Here is a 17,747-nt window from a genome sequence, read left to right on the forward strand (position 1 = left end):
AGAGAGAAACAGAGTGTGAGTGGGGGAGGGGCAGAGAGAGAGGGAGACACAGAATCCTTAGCAGGCTCCATCCAGGCTCTGGGCTGTCAGCACAGAGCCTGACACGGGGCTCAAACTCACAAACTGCAAGGTCATGACCTGAGCTGAAGTCGGACACTCAACCAACTGAGCCCCCCAGGTGCCCCTCCACGAACTCACTCCTAAATATCCTTCAGGTGCCAGTTCAAATGTCACTTCCTCCAGGAAGCTCTCCCTGCCCTTTCTGGTAGTACCAGAGTGCCAGGGCCCTCTTATAGACCTAGATCTGTCCCTCATAGTGCTTAGCTCAGTATGTAAGTATACACTCATTTCACTGATCGCTTCTTTAATGTCGGCCCTCATACCCCCCCCACCCCCACCCCCCCCACACACTGGGAGTCTTGTGAGGGCAAAATCAAGGTCACTGCTGTGTCCTAAGCACCACCGAGCCCAGGGTTGGATACCGAAGAGGTATCTGTGAACAGCTGCTGAATGAATGTATACATGAGGAGGAGATAGAAGGGGCATGTTTGGCCCGGGGACACAGCCATGAACAAGGAAGGACATAGTTGTCAGCTCCTAGAAATTTCACATGCGCTGACCTCTCTCTGGATTCAGATCCTCCTCACAGGCTGTTCCCTCTGCCCATAAAACTTCCCCTCCCTCTTCTCTTGCCTAGCTCCTGTAGGTCATCCAAGTCTCAGTTCACATGTCCCCTCCTCCAGGAAGCCTTACCTGACCTCCCTTGCTAAGCTGGAGCAAGGGACCTTTCCTGGGCTCCCCCGTCAAGGCCCTGACCTTTTTCCCTGTGACTCTCTCACCCCAACCCTGGGCCATGCTGGGTCTGTGTCCCTGTTGGACTGTGAACTTTGTGAAAGCAAGCCCGGGCTATCTCAGTCACACTGTGTCCCCGGCACCATCCAGCGTAGGGCTGGACTCACTAACTGCTGACATTGGATAAAGACTGCTCCCTTTCTCCCCTCTGGTACACTTTGCCTGCATTTGTCCCCTCTCCCTGGAAGACCCTTCCTACACTTTTACCTGACTCCCCGCTTCTCCACCATCCAGTTTGACTTCAGAGGTCACGCCTTCCAGGAATCCTTTCCTGAGCCTGCCCCCCACCCCCACCCCATGGTACATGGTAAATGTAAGTCTGTCGGTATCTCCAATGCCCAGCAAAGAGGCTGCTGGCAAGGGCTTGTGAATGTTTGTTGAATGAATAAATGAACAGGTGAGTGGTTGAATGAATCAATGAGAGAGAGAGAGAGTGCACTGGGGTGAGGGGCTCCTCAGGACCATCAGCAGCCCCATTCCTTCCTCCCTTCCCAGGAGAAGGGTTCTGGCAGGGTTCTGGCCACACCCCAACCCTTGGTGGCTGCCAGGCCTGGATGGCATTTCCCAGAGCTCAGCACATTCCTGCCTTCCCTGGCGGCTGAGAGTGGGCAGGGGGCATTTTGGAGAGAAGGGGGGAGGCCCCTAGAATTCTGGGATCCTGCCAACTTGTGCCGGGTCCCCATGCCCTCAGGGAAGTAGGCCCCAAGCTCTCGGTGTGGTGGGGAGGGGTACAGGTCCACAGAGGGGCCAGGGGGCTGGTGTGAGGGGCAAGGTTGACAACTGAGGGGAAGGCCTGGTGGCCGTGCCTGGCCAGACAATGGGACAGAAGCTGCTGACATGCATTTTGGGGGTAATCCCCAGTTTCATCCCAGCCCTGGCCCCAGGCCTGGGCTCAGAGAGCCCGGAGCATCGGAGCCAGCGGCCGGGTGGGTGCAAGGGGCATGTGGGGGTACTTGTGCTCTCTGTGCCGCCCCCCGGGGTCTGGTGAGTCAGGGCAGGCTGGGGCCGGGGGCTGAGGGATCAGGGTGAGGCCTGGGGGCCTTGGTTTGGGAGTTGGGCAGGTCGGGGTTCAAATCCTGGGGCTACCAATTACTTGCTATGGGTGACTTTGGGTTTCACTTACCCTCTCTGAGCCTCCTTGTCTGTTTTATGAAGGGGACAGAAGAGAGTTGCAGGGTCTCTGGGCCTAATGTGTTCCCCGTGTACCCTGGATTCTGGGAGCAGAGCTCTGGGTGCCCAGCACATTCTTTAGCCCATGATGGGTGTCCCCCAGCACAGAAACTCCATTAAACAGAGAGGTGGGGGTCCCCTGTGCCCAGGCCAAAAGCCCCTCCCCCAACAAGTCTAGCCGGCCCCCTAATATGTGTGACTAATAATGCAAAATTCTTATAAGGAGCACTCACTCTGTGCCAGGCACTTTTTCAAGTTTTTAGCCTCTTTTAACGCATCTCATCTTCACAACAACCCCATGAGGTGGGCGCTTTTTATCACCCCTGTTTTAGAGACAAGGAAAAGGGGGCCCAGAAAGATGCCGTGGCACAGCGAGTAGGTGACTAGACTGGGATCTGAACCCAAACTGATCGGGAGGAGTAGAAGGAGTTTATTTTAGGGGCCCCTGGAACCAGTGGGGCCATGCCCGGGTCTGGAACCAGGAAATAATGCCTGTCGGGTGATCAGCCTCCGAGTGGCGGGAGCAACGTCCAAGTCCCTGGAACAAGGCTCCTGGTGAAGGTCTCAGCCCAGTCCAGGGCGCACAGCCTGTCTGAGCCGTCTTATGGCTCCCCACCCCCTTGCCTGTGGATGTAGCTGGGGGGGGGGGGGGCCAGGGATGTTTGTTTCCCCACCACCCACTCCCTGGTGATGTCATGCCTCAGCAGCCAATGGCTGGGGTCTCTCCCTCCTCCCCCTCCCCATTCCTTTTCCCCCCCAGCCTGGGGCTGAGGCTGAGCAGACGGACTGGGAGCTCTCGAGGTGTCTGGAGGCTTAGGGGTAAGAGATCAGCCTGTCTAACCCGATGCTTGGCCAGGCTGAGAAGCCAAGGGAATGAGACCCAGGGTCCTGGGAGGTGCTGGCAGGTGCTGGCAGATACTGGGAGGGTACCTGGGCTCAGGAGGCAGTGTGGTGTAGGAGTTAAAGGCACAGACTTTGGAGCCAGACCCTGGGTTCGAATCTCAATGTTCCCCTCTTTCTGGCTATGCAGTCTTGGGCAAGATGCTGCACCCTTTGTACCTCTGCTTTTCCATCTGTGAAATGGGCTGGTGGAGAGTAAATGAATTGCTGCTTACAAAGAGCTGGGCAGGATGCCTGGGGTGGAGCAGGTTTTTTGGTGCTTGGAATAGGGTGCTGGGGAGGCAGCACTGATCCCGTTGGTAGGAGGCAGGTGCCTGAGCTGGGTTTTGTCCCTCACCCAGAGTTCCCCTTGGCTAAGAGAGAAAGTGGGGCCACTGGTTAGCAAAACCTGGATACGACACACTTGAGATGCACAGCCTACCCTCCAACTGCTGTCAAAGACTAGTGTATATTACCTGAGCACTTACTCTATACCAGGAATATTCTAAGCACCTGCTGTTATTTTGTGAATCCTCAAAGCCACTCTTAGTGGCTCCATCTCACAGATGAGGAAACTGAGGCCCCGGGAGGTGAAATACTTTGCCCAAGTATTCAAACCTGAGAAATGTTAGAGCGGGGGCTAACTGAGGGAGCTGGGAGGCCCCTGCCAGCACGCCTCCCCCTCTGCCTCACAGATGGTCTAGGGGCCAGGATGAGTCCGGTCAACTCCTCACTCCCACTGCTGAGGGCACCAGATCACTGGCAGTTAGGGAAGCTGAGGCTCTGGGTAGGCAGAGCTCCTAAATGGGGTTGGCACCAGCCATGGGGAGAAGAGGGTACAGAGGGGCAAATCTAGGGGTTTCCTCAGCAGGCCCAGCTCAGCTGAAGGGCCCAGGGCCCAAATGACAGGCACTCACCCCAGCCACTCTGAAGGGCATTGGCGGCATCGTAAATGGGAATCTAAGTGGCACCTTCCTCTGGGAGGTATTGTGAGGATTTAATGAGCCAAGGTAGGGAAGGATCTTTGCACATAGTAAGTGCTCAAGAAATGGGGACTCCGAGAATTCTAGAAGCTCAGGAATGTGCCAGGGGAGTGCCAAAGGAACCACTCAAGAATGGCTCTTGGCACCTGGGAGGCCCTGCCTGGACTTGATTCACCGGGGGAACCCCAATAGATCTTCCCCTAACACAGTCAGGGACCCCCAGGAACCTCCCCCTCCCCTCCCCTGCCTAATGGGATGGGTAGGGCTGGGAACAGAGAGTGCCCGGGGTGGACGGGGTTTCCTTCCGAAGCCACCCCCACCCCATGCCAGGACCTGGGTTGGTGGCTCAGGAAGGGCACAGTTAGGCTAAATATAACCTGGGTTGGGCGGCTGTCCCAGGCAGGGATGAGGAAGGAGGGCACTCTCTCTTGCTCCCGCCCCAGCTAAGCTTCCTGTGCCAGCCTCTGGGTGTGACCCTCGCTGCCCTGGCCTGAAACCGGGAGCTTGCGGTCCAGGAGAGCCTCCCCTCCATCTCTACCACCTCCTACACGTACCAGGCTCTCCCACCTCCAGCTCAGGATGCTACGTTGTGTCAGGGACTCAGTCTTGCAGACCCAAGTTGTCTGTTACCGTCATATCCTGTCACTGTGATATCTTAACCCTAATTTTCTCGTAAGTAAAGTGGGGGTACTGAGGCCACATCTGTAAAGTGCCTGCCCAGCCCAGAGTCGGCACCAGAGAGGTCCTTCTAAAAATGCCCGTTTCGGGGCACCCTCAATCCCCATGCCCTCCCCAGTTGTTTTGCTGCTTGGGCTCCTCCAGTGCTCAGAGCCACCAATACGAGTTCAGTTACAGAGTTGGGGGTCAAGGGCAGGGTCTTGGCTGTGTGACCCCAGACAGGTCACTTCCCCACGCTGAGCCTCAGTTTCCAACTCTAAAACAGCCACCGCATTCAGGGTGATTTTGAGACTTGTGGGTGCCAGCCCTGGGTCCAGTTCAGAGGAAATGCCACAGATGTGGGAGCTGAGGGCTCAGAGGGGAGCCTGGGGAAGGCCATGGAGACCAGGACTCCTAGGAGCACCAGAGAGGGGCCCTCTGCTACTGTGGGGTGCCTGCCAGTGGAGTGGGTACAGCTGGAGCATTGAGGGGTCCCTGTGTCCTCTATCTTGGCCAGTGGTGGGCTATGAAGAGCCATTGTGCGGCTGGGGGTGGGTGGGCAGGGGCGGAATGTGACTGGGCCCAGCAGATGGGCCATTGTTTGAGGGAATGTGCCGCGTGAGGCCTGACCTTTCCCTGTAGAGTGGGGGTTGGCGGGTTGGCATGCCAGGTGGGGGCTGGGAGGACAAGGCCAGCATTGGCATGAGGAGGGGTAGAGAGACAGTATCCACTCCCCAGAAAGGTCTGTTGGGGAATCTGCATGGGAATCCCAGTACTGCCGCCTTCTCACTGTGCTGTGTGACCTTATGCAAGGTCCTTGGCCTCTCTGAGAGCCTAGGGTTTTCTGCAGTGAGGAGCACAGGGCTGATGAAGAGTAACCACTCCAACACCCATTGGTTATTATCATCCGTAGAAGAGTCTGGAACTCTCAGATAAGTTCAAGTCCTGGCTTAGCCATTTGTGACCATCCGTGCATGGCTTCCCTTCTCCCAGCCTCAGGTGTCTTTTCCGTTAATGGGCTCAACGATTGTCTTGACCTCACAAGAGTGTTCTGAGGTTTATGTGCAATGACCCCTGTGGGACATCTGACACAAGATCGGGACCACGGGAAGCTCTTAGTAACAATGATAGTAAGTGCTTCTGAAGCCCCTCCATGTACCTGGAATTTTATATTTGCTAACGTATTTGACAAAGTAGGTGCTCTCCTTCTCCCCCATTTTCTAGACGAGGAAGCTGAGGCACAGAGAGATGAAGTGATTTGCCCACAGGGAGTACGTGGGAGTGGTTAGGATGGGTTTATACTGAATTTGGCTCCCTCGCTCAGCCCCGGTGTTTGGTGGAGTGGCTCTGGTGTCGGACAGTCCTAGGAGTCAGCTCTGGCTTTACTGTTTGCTGTAAAAAGGTCTTCTAAGCCTCAGTCTCCCTGCCTGCGCTATGGGGATAGAATATTGACAGCACGCAGGAAGGGGCAGACACGTAGGAAGCAATTGGTAGGGTCAGCTGATGGTAATGCTCACCTTCTTCTTCTTAGAGCCCCGGACCCAGGAGGCCCAAGGAGCTGGAGGTGATCCTGAGGTGAGCATTGGCCGGTGCCACATGCCCCTCCCTGTCCCTCCCTGGCCTGCTTGGAGCCTCATGCCCTGGTCTCTTCCTGGCAGGCAGCAAGACCCCAGAGGAAGGGCGCGAGCCCCGCCGACGACTGCGCAGTACCCCAGGCTGGGCTCCTGTTAGGAGGGGGTGCCTGTGCTCAGGCAGCGGTGAGAGGGCAGGGGTGGGGGGCCCTGCTCTCCTTCGGATACCAATCTTGACCTCTCCCTCCATGCCCAGCCTCCTTCTCTCATCCCTTCCCAGCCTCAAGCCTCCACCCCTGCCCCCCACAGGCTCAGAGGCAGCTGCTCCATGCAGAACTGAAGCTGGTCCTGCAGCAGAAGGGAGAGAGGAAGCAGGAGCCTGGGGCCCAGGTGACTCCCAGCAGCGCCATGGAGGCCAGGAGCCGGAGTGCTGAGGTGAGTTCCAAGGGGGACTTATGGGGCCTGGTGATGGGGCTGCACAGGCTAAGGCAGCTGGAAGACGGACACTTCCTGATTTCTCTGTGCCTCAGTCTCCCCATCTGTGAAATAGAAATAGCAACAGTGCCTATTTTATAGGTCGCTGTGAGGGGAAAAAATTAGCATATGTAAAGCACTTAGCACAGTGCCTGGGACAGACTAAGAGTCAGAGGAGCTCATTCATCTGGGGATCATGGAGTTATAGTAATAACGGGCTAAAGACAAGTAGGCAGGATGGTAGAGGGGTTGTTAAATGCATGAGCTTTGAGCCCATGGGCTTAAGTCCCAACCTTACCAGTTTAGCTCTAAACAGGAGACCTGACCATTCAAGCCCTGCTTCCCCATTGGTGAAATGGGACAATGGTCCCCACCTCTAAGGGTGTTGAGGACTCACTCTTGAGCCATGTGCACAGGGCCTGGCATCCAGGAAGCCTACCTGAATGTTAGCTGTGGTCACTGTTAAGGAGATAGAGGACTGGTACCAACTGCTTCCAGGGGATGCTAGGCATAGAGCCGGTCCGCTTTTACAGGAGCCAAGCTGAAGCTGAGGGATGGCCGGCAGGGAGTTAAGGGCAGGGCCACTGCCTCCAGGCCAGCCTATGGGCTCTGAGGTCACAGACCTGGGGTTCAGGCCCAGCCGCTTAACTTGCCGTGCGGCATTAGGCGAATCACTTTGCTTCTCTTTACTTGCTGTCCTCCTTTGAGTCTGTCCAAGCTGTGGGAGGCTGAAATGAGATGGTGGGCATAGAATGCTTAGCCCAGGCCCTCAGGGTGGTGGTGATGGGCATGCCATTCCCTGCTGCCGTTACAACACGTTCCTCCCAGCTCTCTAGTCCCGGGACCACTGCTGGGCCCAGACTTGCTTTCCCCTCTCCAAGCCCTATGCTCAACCCGACTATACCAGCCTTGATGCCCTTGCCCATTAGAGTATCTCTCAGATCCCTGTTGCTTCAGGGCTCAGCTCACAGAGACTCCTCCCGGTACACCCATGTTACCTAACTCTACAGTAGGGAAATGGGCCCAGAGAGGGCAAAGTTCTTGCCTAGAGACACACAGCAGATTGAGTTCTAAGATGGTTGTGGAACTGAGGTGAGAGTCACTGCCTCTTCTAAGCCGGGAAGTGAATCCCAGAGTGCGTCGCTGGGCCGGGGCCAGGGCAGCACCATTTACAGTGAATACCAGGAACGCCACGTCTGCTAGTCCACCGCTCATTACCCACGCACCCCCCCTCCCCCATCACTTGATTCCCTCTCCCAAAGGCGTTATGCAGGTCTTGGGGTCACAGAGTCCACAAAAGGGAACACTCTCACATACATTCAAGCCTCCAAGAGCCCAGTCCCACCCTCACTCCTCCGTCCTGCACCACTTAAGACGTCCAGCCCTTTCCCCAGAATCCCCTTCTCACACCACCCCTTGTTCAGCTCTTATTAAAGCCCCTTCCCATACCTCAATCCCACCGCCGCCTTACTTCCAAGTATGACTCTCTAGCCACACCCCTCTCAGATTTTTGGTCCCTCCTCTGTGGCTGTCCGCGCGTGCAGTCTGACTAGGCGCCAAACCCCTAGTCCCGCCCCGAACTGGCCCCGCCCCCCGAGGGCACAGCCCCGCCCTATCAGGCTCGCCTCTGACTCACATCTCCGGTTCCCTCGGGCCTACCTACACCGCCCCTCCTCCATAACCCCGCCCCTAACCCCGCCCCTTTAGACGGCGGCCACAGGGCTCCTCCCCGCCAAAAAGTGGACGGAACCGTTGAGCCTTGCAGCGGTTCCGAGAGATCAGGCGGCCCTCGCGCTTCCTTAAAGGGAAGATGCCGGAGTGGGTGGGACCGCATGGCCGGCCTGAGCCGCGCCTAGGGGCTTGTAACTCGAGGACGCGTTTAAGAGTCGTTTTTTAAGCGCGATGCCGGGCTCTGGGTGAGGTCCGGTCATAGCGCCCCATGCGATGCCTCGCCGTCCTCCGCAGGAGCTGAGGCGGGCGGAGTTGGTGGAGATCATCGTGGAGACGGAGGCGCAGACAGGGGTCAGCGGCATCAACGTAGCAGGTGGCGGCAAGGAGGGAATCTTTGTCCGCGAGCTTCGGGAGGATTCCCCCGCGGCCAGGAGCCTCAGCCTGCAGGAAGGTGGGCGGGGCGGATGCATGGGGCGGGACATCCCTGAGGGGGCGGGGTTAGGAGTGGGCCCTTGGTCCGGGGCGTGGCTGGCGGCCAGGAGGCGGGGAGAAGGGCTTGGGGCGGGGCTTTGTGTGTAGGCCTTGCAGTGGCTCGGAGCGGGCTCTGGAGGTTCGTTGTGTCGGTTTGACTCCCAGATCTGCAGTTTAGTAGCTTGTGAATTTTTGTGCCTTGGTTTTTTTCATCTCGAAAGTGGGAATGATTTTAGTACTCACCTCATAGGGCTATGACTCGGATTAAATGAGTCAGTATTTGAAAACAGCGCTAAGTGGCACATAGCACCATGTAAGCACTAGTTATTATTTTTGTTGTTGGGACTGGAGAAAAGAGGTGGAGTTAACAACTTGGAGGGGTGTGGAGGGGAGCTTAGTAAGTAAGGGATGTTTTAGGTGACATGGATGAGGCTGATGTGGTATATTCATGCAACAACTATTTACTAAGTGCTTGCTATTTCCAGATATTATTCTAGGACTTGGGCTACTGCAGTGAACAAAACTCTCTGCACTTGAGCTTACCTTCTAGTAGGGAGAGACATATTTGAGCAAAGTTTGTAAAATACATAGTAAGTTAGAAGGCAATTTGTGCTATGGGTGCCAGGAGGACAGTTATATTTTTTTTCTTTTCTCTTTTAGAGAGAGAGAGCACATGAGAGAGCCAGCAGGGGAGAGGGGCAGAGGGAGGGAGAGTGAGAGAGAGAGAGAGAGAAAGAATCTTAAGCAGGCTCTGCACTCAGCGTGGACCCTGACGCGGGGCTTGATCCCAAGACCCTGGGATCATGACCTGAACCCAAATTACGAGTTGGATGCTCAACTGACCCAGGTGCCACCCAGGTGCTGCAGGACAGTTGTCTTTTTAAATAGGGTGAGCCAGGAAGGGAGAAAAGGCCTGGTGGAGCGCAGGGAGTGAGCTCTGTGTCCATCTGGAGGAGCATTCCATGCAGAGAGAACAGCCAGTGCAAACATCCCAAGGTTGGGGTGTGCCTAACTTGATGGAGGGAAAGCAAGGAAGCCAGTGTGGATGGAATAGAGTTAGAGAAGAGGAGAGTAAGAAAGGAGGCCAGAGAAGTAAGGAAAGGGCAGTTTTTAGAGTGCTATATAGACCATGGTGGGGATTTTGGCTTTTAATCTGGGAGGGTTGTGAGTGGAGGAGGAACATGATTGGCTGTGTTGAATAGCATGCTGTGGTAGCAGTAGGCTGAAGGCAGCAGGGTGGGGAGCAGGGAGCCCAACAAAGAAGCTACTCTGGGGCACCTGCTGGCTCAGTTGGTAGAACATGCGACTCTTGATCTCAGGGTCATGGGTTTGAGCTCCACATTGGGTGCAGAGGCTTACTAAAATAAAATAAAATAAAATAAAATAAAATAAAATAAAGAGGCTACTCTGATTATCCAGGTAAAAGATGGTGATGCTGAGGACCAAAACAGTGATAATGGAGTTGAAGAGAAAGGTTTGGATTATGGATGTATTTTGAAGGGGAGGAGCCTTCAGGGCTGGATATGGGTATGATGAAAAGAGAGGGGTCAAAGATGTGTCCAGGGATTCTTGACCTGAGGATGGAGTTGGCAGTTCCACAGATGGGGAACACTGGGGCTGGAGCTTGCTTGGGGTAAGACCACATTTGCAGTTTGGATCTGTAAAGTGAGGGGTATCTATTGGATACCAAGGTGAAGATGTGGAGGGGTAAATGGGTATATGAGTCCTGGATGGAGGGGAGAGTGCTGGGCTGGAGACATACACTTGGGAATTGTCAGCCCATTTCTGTTCTTTAAACTCCTGAATCTGGATGAGCTTCCTAAAGAGGTACGTGTAGCATGTAGATAGAGGTGAGAAGAGGTCCCAAGCCTGAGCTCTGGGGCAGTGTGTCTTTAAGAGATTCGGGAGATGGGAAGGTGCCGTCCCAGGAGTCTGAGAAGGAACCTCCAGGGAGGTTCTAGAGGGTGCATGGCACAAGGGGGCCTGTCTCGTAGAGGGTATGTGGCACCCTGGAGGCCAAGCCAAACAAGTGGATGAAAGGGAGAGAGTCAAGTTAGGTCGAAGGTTGTGAGGTCCACTCAGATGAAGTCTGGCACTTGCCCATTGGACTTAGCTACACAGAGATATGGGACCTTGAGAGGAGCAGCTCAAGGTTCTGGAAGGGGGTGTCAGAAGTGTGACTGGAGATGTGGAAACAATGCAGCTGGATAACTCAATGCATTTGCCATTAAGGCGAACAGATGTGTGGAGCAGGAGCTCCAGGAGTGAGGTCAAGACAACTTTTCTTATGGGAAAAGTAATGGTATGCTGATGAGAATAACATACAAGAGAGGGACAAAATGATGATGTGGGGAGAGAGGGGAGAATTGCTCGAGGATGTCCCTGAAAATGTGGTGGAAAGATTGACCTGGGGGAGAAGTGAGGACAGGTGGAGTAAATTACCACAGGGGCAGGTGGGGGGGTGGGGTGAGTAAGGGGGTGGGAATTTCTAGAAGTTCTTTTCTGATCCTGTTCTCTACGTAAAGGGAACAAAGTCGAGTGTCTAAAAGGTGAGAATGGGAGAGGGAGGTGGAAAGCAACGGGCGTGGTTTGAATGGGTGTGGATTTGCTGGGGAGGCGGAGCTAAGGCCATGGGGCGGGGCTTCACGCTTGAGTGTCTGCACCTTAAACTGGGAGGAACTTTGCGTCTCAATTCTGGGCTGGGGGTGGGCGGGATAGGCGGGGCCAAGGTTTGGGGCTGGGCCTCGCTAGCTCCAGGGAAGTGGGTGGGACCAGGCCTGGATGGAGCCGAGCGGATGCCCAGCCCACGCCCTGCCCATCTCCCGCCTCACCTGCAGGGGACCAGCTGCTCAGCGCCAGAGTGTTCTTTGAGAACTTCAAGTACGAGGACGCACTACGCCTGCTGCAATGTGCCGAGCCTTACAAGGTCTCCTTCTGCCTGAAGCGCACTGTGCCCACCGGGGACCTGGCGCTGCGGCCTGGGACCGTGGCTGGCTACGAGATCAAGGGCCCACGGGCCAAGGTGGCCAAGCTGGTACGCGTGCTTAGCCCGGTCCCGGCTCTGGGCTGCCCCAGCGATCCAGTCTCTGCGCCGTGAGCCCCACTCTTCCACACCCTGGGCCAGCCTTGCCCTCTGTCTTGTCACTAACCCAACTCTAATCCCACCTTCTGCCTCCTGTTCCCCACTCCTAAACTCCTCCCTGGGGAGGGAGACCCGCCCATCTCAGACCTTCACCCACTTTGGAGAGGAGGCAGCTCTAGGCATGCCGGGGGTCCTGAACCGAAGGGACTCCAAACCAGGGAGGCCAGGTTCAAACCTGAGTGCTGCTCACTTACTGCTGAGTGACCCTGGACAAGTTTCTTTCCCTTTCTGGGCCTCAGTTTCCCCATTTCTACAATGAAGGTATTGGGGAGAATCCTGGATGAGGACCTAGAAGTCTTGGGTCCCAGTTCCCACACTCCTGTTGACTCATTGTCAGATGCTAAATGAAAGTCTTTGCCTTAGGGGGCCAGTAATGGTGAAATGACAGGAAGGAAGTGGGGATGGTGATTTGGGGACGAGATGCTTCGTCCGACACATCCCCAGCCTGGTGTAATGCCAGATGGGGATCCCCCCGTCTACCCCGAGCCTCCCACTGTCCCACCGCCTCCCGCATCTCTCCTCTCTCCCCAGAACATCCAGAGTCTGTCCCCTGTGAAGAAGAAGAAGATGGTGGTACCCGGGGCCCTGGGGGCCCCTGCAGAGCTGGCCCCTGTTGACGTCGAATTCTCCTTTCCCAAGTTCTCCCGTCTACGTCGGGGCCTCAAAGCTGAGGCTGTCAAGGGTCCTGTCCCAGCTGCCCCCGCCCGCCGGCGCCTCCAGCTGCCTCGGCTGCGCGTCCGGGAAGTGGCGGAAGAGGCCCAGGCGGCCCGGCTGGCCGCCGCCGCTCCTCCCCCAAGGAAAGCCAAAGTGGAGGCTGAGGTGGCAGCAGGAGCCCGTTTCACAGCCCCCCAGGTGGAGCTGGTTGGGCCCCGGCTGCCTGGCGCCGAGGTGGGTGTCCCCCAGGTCTCAGCCCCCAAGGGGCTGGGAGAGGTGGCCCTCCACCTGCCAAGCCTTGGACTAGGCGCCCCAGCCCCACCTGCTGTGGAGCCCGCAGCCCTAGGGATCCAGGTCCCCCAGGTGGAGCTGCCCGCCTTGCCCTCGCTCCCCGCTCTGCCCACGCTGCCCTGCCTGGAGACTCGGGAAGGGGCTGTGGTGGTGACGGTGCCCACCCTGGACGTGGCAGCGCCCACCGTAGGGGTGGACCTGGCCTTGCCGGGTGCGGAGGTGGAGGCCCGAGGAGAGGCACCTGAGGTGGCCCTGAAGATGCCCCGCCTCAGTTTCCCCGCTTTGGGGCTCGAGCGAAGGAAGTCGCTGAGGCCAAGGTGGCCAAGGCCAGCCCCGAGGCCAGGGTGAAGGGGCCCAGACTTCGAATGCCCACCTTTGGGCTTTCTCTCCTGGAGCCCCGGCCCGCTGCCGCTGAAGCTGCTGTCGAGAGCAAGCTGAAGCTGCCCACCATCAAGATGCCCTCCTTTGGCATTGGGGTCTCGGCCCCTGAGGTCAAGATGCCCAAGGGGCCGGAGGTGAAGCTCCCCAAGGCTCCTGACGTCAAGCTCCCGAAGGTGCCCGAGGCAGCCCTTCCAGCCGTGCAGCTCCCCGAGGTGGAGCTCCCCAAAGTGTCAGAGATAAAGCTCCCGAAGGTGCCAGAGATGGCCGTGCCCGAGGTGCGGCTTCCAGAGGTGCAGCTGCCGAAAGTCCCCGAGATGAAGCTCCCCGAGATGAAGCTCCCGAAGGTGTCCGAGATGGCCGTGCCGGAGGTGCGACTCCCGGAGGTGCAGCTCCCGAAAGTCCCAGAGATGAAGCTCCCGAAGGTGCCCGAGATGAAACTCCCGAAGGTGCCCGAGATGGCGGTGCCCGAGGTGCAGCTCCCAGAAGTACAGCTCCCGAAAGTCCCGGAGATGAAGCTCCCAGAAGTGAAGCTCCCGAAGATGCCCGAGATGGCCGTGCCCGAGGTGCGACTCCCGGAGGTGCAGTTGCCTAAGGTCTCAGAGATGAAACTCCCGAAGGTGCCTGAGATGGCCGTGCCCGAGGTGCGACTCCCAGAGGTGCAGCTGCCCAAGGTCTCAGAGATGAAAGTCCCTGACGTAAAACTCCCCGAGATAAAACTCCCCAAGGTGCCGGAGATGGCCGTCCCTGATGTCCACCTGCCAGAGGTGCAGCTGCCAAAGGTGTCCGAGATGCGGTTGCCGGAAGTGCAGGTGCCGAAGGTCCCAGATGTGCATCTTCCAAAGGCACCCGAGGTGAAGCTGCCCAAGGCTCCGGAGGTACGGCTGAAAGCCGAGCAGGCAGAGGCGGTGGAATTTGGCTTCAAAATGCCCAAGATGACCATGCCCAAGCTGGGGAGGGCAGAGTCCCCACCACGAGGCAAGCCAGACGAGGCCAGGGCTGAGGCCCCAGGGAAGCTGGTAACGCTCCCCTGTTTGCAGCCAGAGGCGGGCGCCGAGGCTCGGGTGGGTGTCCCCTCTCTCTCACTGCCCTCGGTGGAGCTAGACCTGCCGAGGGCCCTCAGCCTGGAGGGGCAGGTCCCAGCAGCCGAAGCGGGCAAGGTGGAACGGGCAGAGAGCCCCGGGGCAGCGGCAGGGGTCGGGGAAGTGGCCTTCCGGATGCCCTCCGTTGAAATCGTCACTCCACAGCTGCCCACGGTGGAAGTGGAGGAAGGGCGGCTAGAGGCGATGGAGATGAAAGCCAAGCCCTCCTCCAAGTTCTCTTTGCCCAAGTTTGGACTCTCGGGGCCCAAAGTGGCCAAGGCGGAGGCTGAGGGGGCTGGGCGAGCCACCAAGCTGAAGGTGTCCAAGTTTGCCATCTCACTCCCCAAGGCCCGAGCGGGGACTGAGGCCGAGGCCAAAGGGGCAGGGGAGGCAGGCCTCCTGCCCGCCCTCGATCTGTCCATCCCGCAGCTCAGCCTGGATGCCCATCTGCCCACGGGCAAGGTGGAGGTGGCCGGGGCTGATGTCAAGCTCAAGGGGCCCAGGTTTGCCCTGCCCAAGTTTGGGGTCAAAGGCCGGGACACTGAGGCGGGAGAAGCAGTGTCAGGGGGGGCTGAGTTGGAGGGCAAGGGCTGGGGTTGGGACAGGAAGGTGAAGGCGTCCAAGCTGAAGATGCCCTCCTTTGGGCTGGCTCGAGGGAAGGAAGCTGAGATCCAGGGCGGGCGTGGCAGCCCCGGAGAAAAGCCAGAGTCCCTGGCTGGCCAGCTTAAGATCCCCGAAGTGGAGCTGGTCACCCTGGGGGCCCAGGAGGACGGGGGCGCCGAGGGGGCAGTGGCCGTCAGTGGAGTTCGGCTACCAGGCCTGCAAGTATCCACGACCAGGCAGGCAGGTGCCGAGGGCCAGGAAGGGGGGCTGAGGATGCCCCTGGGTATCTCCCTGCCCCAGGTGGAGCTGCCCGGCCTCGGGGAGGCCGGCCTGGGTGCCACCCCCGGGCAGCAGGTCAAGGGTGCAGCCCCTTCAGCAGAGGGCACAGCAGGCTACAGGGTCCAGGTGCCTCAGGTGACCTTGTCTCTGCCTGGAGCCCAGGTGGCAGGTGGTGAGCTGTTGGTAGGTGAGGGCGTCTTCAAGATGCCTGCTGTGACGGTGCCCCAGCTTGAGCTGGACGTGGGGCTGAGCCGGGAGGCGCAGGTTGGGGAGGCAGCCACCGGCGAGGGTGGCTTGAGGCTGAAGATGCCCACACTGGGGGCCAGGGCCGAAGCTGGGGAAGAGGGGCCTAGAGACCAGCCCCCAGGGGCCGAGCGCACCTTCCGCCTCTCGCTGCCCGACGTGGAGCTCTCGCCACCTGCTGTGGGCAGCCACGCCGAGTACCAGGTGGCAGAGGGCGAGGGGGATGCCGGACACAAGCTCAAGGTGCGGCTGCCCCGGTTCGGTCTGGTTCGGGCCAAGGAGGGCGTGGAAGAGGGTGAAAAGACCAAGAGCCCAAAACTCAGGCTGCCCCGAGTGGGCTTCAGCCAGAGCGAGGCAGTCACTGGGGAAGGCTCCCCCAGCCCCGAGGAGGAGGAGGAGGAGGGCGGCGGGGAAGGGGCCCCCGGGCGCCGAGGCAGAGTCCGAGTCCGCCTGCCCCGCGTGGGCCTGTCCACCCCTTCCAAGGCCTCTCGGGGACAGGAGGGCGACGCAGCCCCCAAGTCCCCTGGCGGGGAGAAATCTCCCAAGTTCCGCTTCCCCCGGGTGTCCCTAAGCCCCAAGACCCGGAGTGGGAGTGGGGACCGGGAGGAGGGTGGATTCCGGGTCCGGCTGCCCAGCGTAGGGTTTTCGGAGACAGGGGCTCCAGGCCCTGCCAGGATGGAGGGGGCGCAGGCTGTCATCTGAAGCCCCGGGGGCCGAGGGAGAGTTGCCTCCCATCTTCCCATCCCTGCCTCGTCCTCGTTTTGTGTGTGACATAACTAGCACTAACCCTCAGAGGGCCGGGAGGTGGGTGACTGACCGGGAGAGGGCCGGGGAGGCCTCCTGCCCGGCTCACTGGCTGGACTGCCTGTATCTTGCCAAGCCATGTGAATAAAATAATCCAGAGGTAGGCTTGTGTTCTGTTTCCTCTGTGCGTGTAGGGGGGTGGGTTGGGGAGGGACGGGGGACAGGGGAGGGTGGAGAGGGTGCAGGGAAAGAGGTCCCCAAGGAGGAAGAAAGGGGACCTGAGCCTGCCCCGCGGAGAGTCTGTGTTCGGGAGAGACACAGGCCACCCCTGGTCTGAAGAGAGTCAGGGAAGCCTTGCGGTGGGCGGGTTGGGAAGGGGCCTGCCCTAGCCATTCCCAATTCCCTAGGGCCTCTGAGCAAGACCCCTCTGCTGGGGACTCTGCCAGTGCTGGGGGAAACACTCCCACCAGACCTCCCTGGGGTCGCCCTAAGAGAGCACAACGATTGCTACCCATCTGCCCCCTGCTGGCCACCTTCACGTCCACAAGAGTGCCTCCACATCCTGGTGATCCTTTCCTGTCGGGCTGGTTTGACTGCCCCGGCCACCCGGGGCCCCACCCAGGGAGGCCCCTCCCCGTCCCCTCTCCCGGCTCATGGGTTCAGAGCCTCCACCCCAGATACCCGGCTGCCTCTTGGGACTAGGTCCCAGGGTCCTCAGCTCCCATCAGGGCTAGGCCTCGGCTCCCGGGGACCCTTCCCCACTCAGGATCTAAGCTCCCCACCGAGGCCTCCAGACTCTCCCTCATCGGCTGTGCCCTCCAGTTTCACAGACCCTTGATGTATCCTAGTCCCTTCCCCTTTAAAGCTGGCCTCCCTCAGGTCCCTGCCTGGTCGTGCTTTCTCTTCATTCCCACCAAACATGGCCAGACACGGCAAGAATTTACACTCACGGTGTGCACCCTTTGCCTAGCGCCCCGGCATTTGGGGTTTCCCTCCCACCACGGCTGTCCTGTCAGCATTCTTAGTGACCTCTCTGTGGCCACGCTGAGGGCTTCCTCTGTCTCCCTTTTCCGGACTTCTCAGGGTCCCTTCCTCCTCCCTGAACACCCTCTCCTGTCTCTTCCCCACTCCCTCTCTCTCTCCTTATGCCCTTTGGGCCCTCAGGACTCCTCCCAGGCCCTCATTCACCCCCATACCCTCCCCAGGTCATGTCACCCCTCCCCGTGGTCCACATGGGAATGCAGTGCACCACCCGTGGACGTCTCCTGGGCACTGGGAGCTTGGCTCTAGAACCAGACTGCTGGGGGGTGGGGGGGAGGTGGGGGTGGGCAGTAAGCCTGTATCTGGCACCCAGCTGGGTGACCGTAGGCATTTGTTCAACTTCTTTGTGTCTTGATTTTCTCTTTCATAAAATGGAGCTATTAAAACGTATATCATTAGGATCAGCTAAGGCTTGTAAAGCACTCAAGACATGTCTATATGTTTCGGTGTCCAAGCTTCTAATCTGACACCAGCATCTTCTCCCCTAAAGTGCTCCTTATCTGAGGGACCATCCCTGAGCCCTGGGCCTTGTTCTGGATGGTTCCCTCTTCCCCCCCTCCCC

The 17,747-nt window shown here is 58.5% G+C and overlaps 1 protein-coding gene and 1 long non-coding RNA gene across 2 annotated transcripts; one reads left to right on the forward strand and one right to left on the reverse strand.

Moving 5' to 3' along the window:
- The first annotated feature begins 427 nt into the window (after positions 1–427).
- On the forward strand, positions 428–16,307 carry PRX (periaxin). Its single transcript, XM_043598885.1, is given in 8 exon segments — positions 428–1,836; positions 6,073–6,116; positions 6,200–6,298; positions 6,422–6,547; positions 8,552–8,708; positions 11,566–11,762; positions 12,402–13,083; positions 13,086–16,307. Coding segments are annotated over 8 exon segments (4,365 nt in total). The 5' UTR covers positions 428–1,793; the 3' UTR covers positions 16,103–16,307.
- LOC122494045 lies at positions 2,430–7,152 on the reverse strand. Its single transcript, XR_006300092.1, has 3 exons — positions 7,026–7,152; positions 3,138–3,275; positions 2,430–2,560 (listed from the first exon to the last, which is right to left on the reverse strand). It is a non-coding gene; the product is annotated as an uncharacterized LOC122494045 (long non-coding RNA).
- Positions 16,308–17,747: the final 1,440 nt, after the last annotated feature.

This window comes from Prionailurus bengalensis, chromosome E2, assembly GCF_016509475.1.
Source record: "Prionailurus bengalensis isolate Pbe53 chromosome E2, Fcat_Pben_1.1_paternal_pri, whole genome shotgun sequence".
NCBI classification, from domain to species: Eukaryota; Metazoa; Chordata; class Mammalia; order Carnivora; family Felidae; genus Prionailurus; species Prionailurus bengalensis.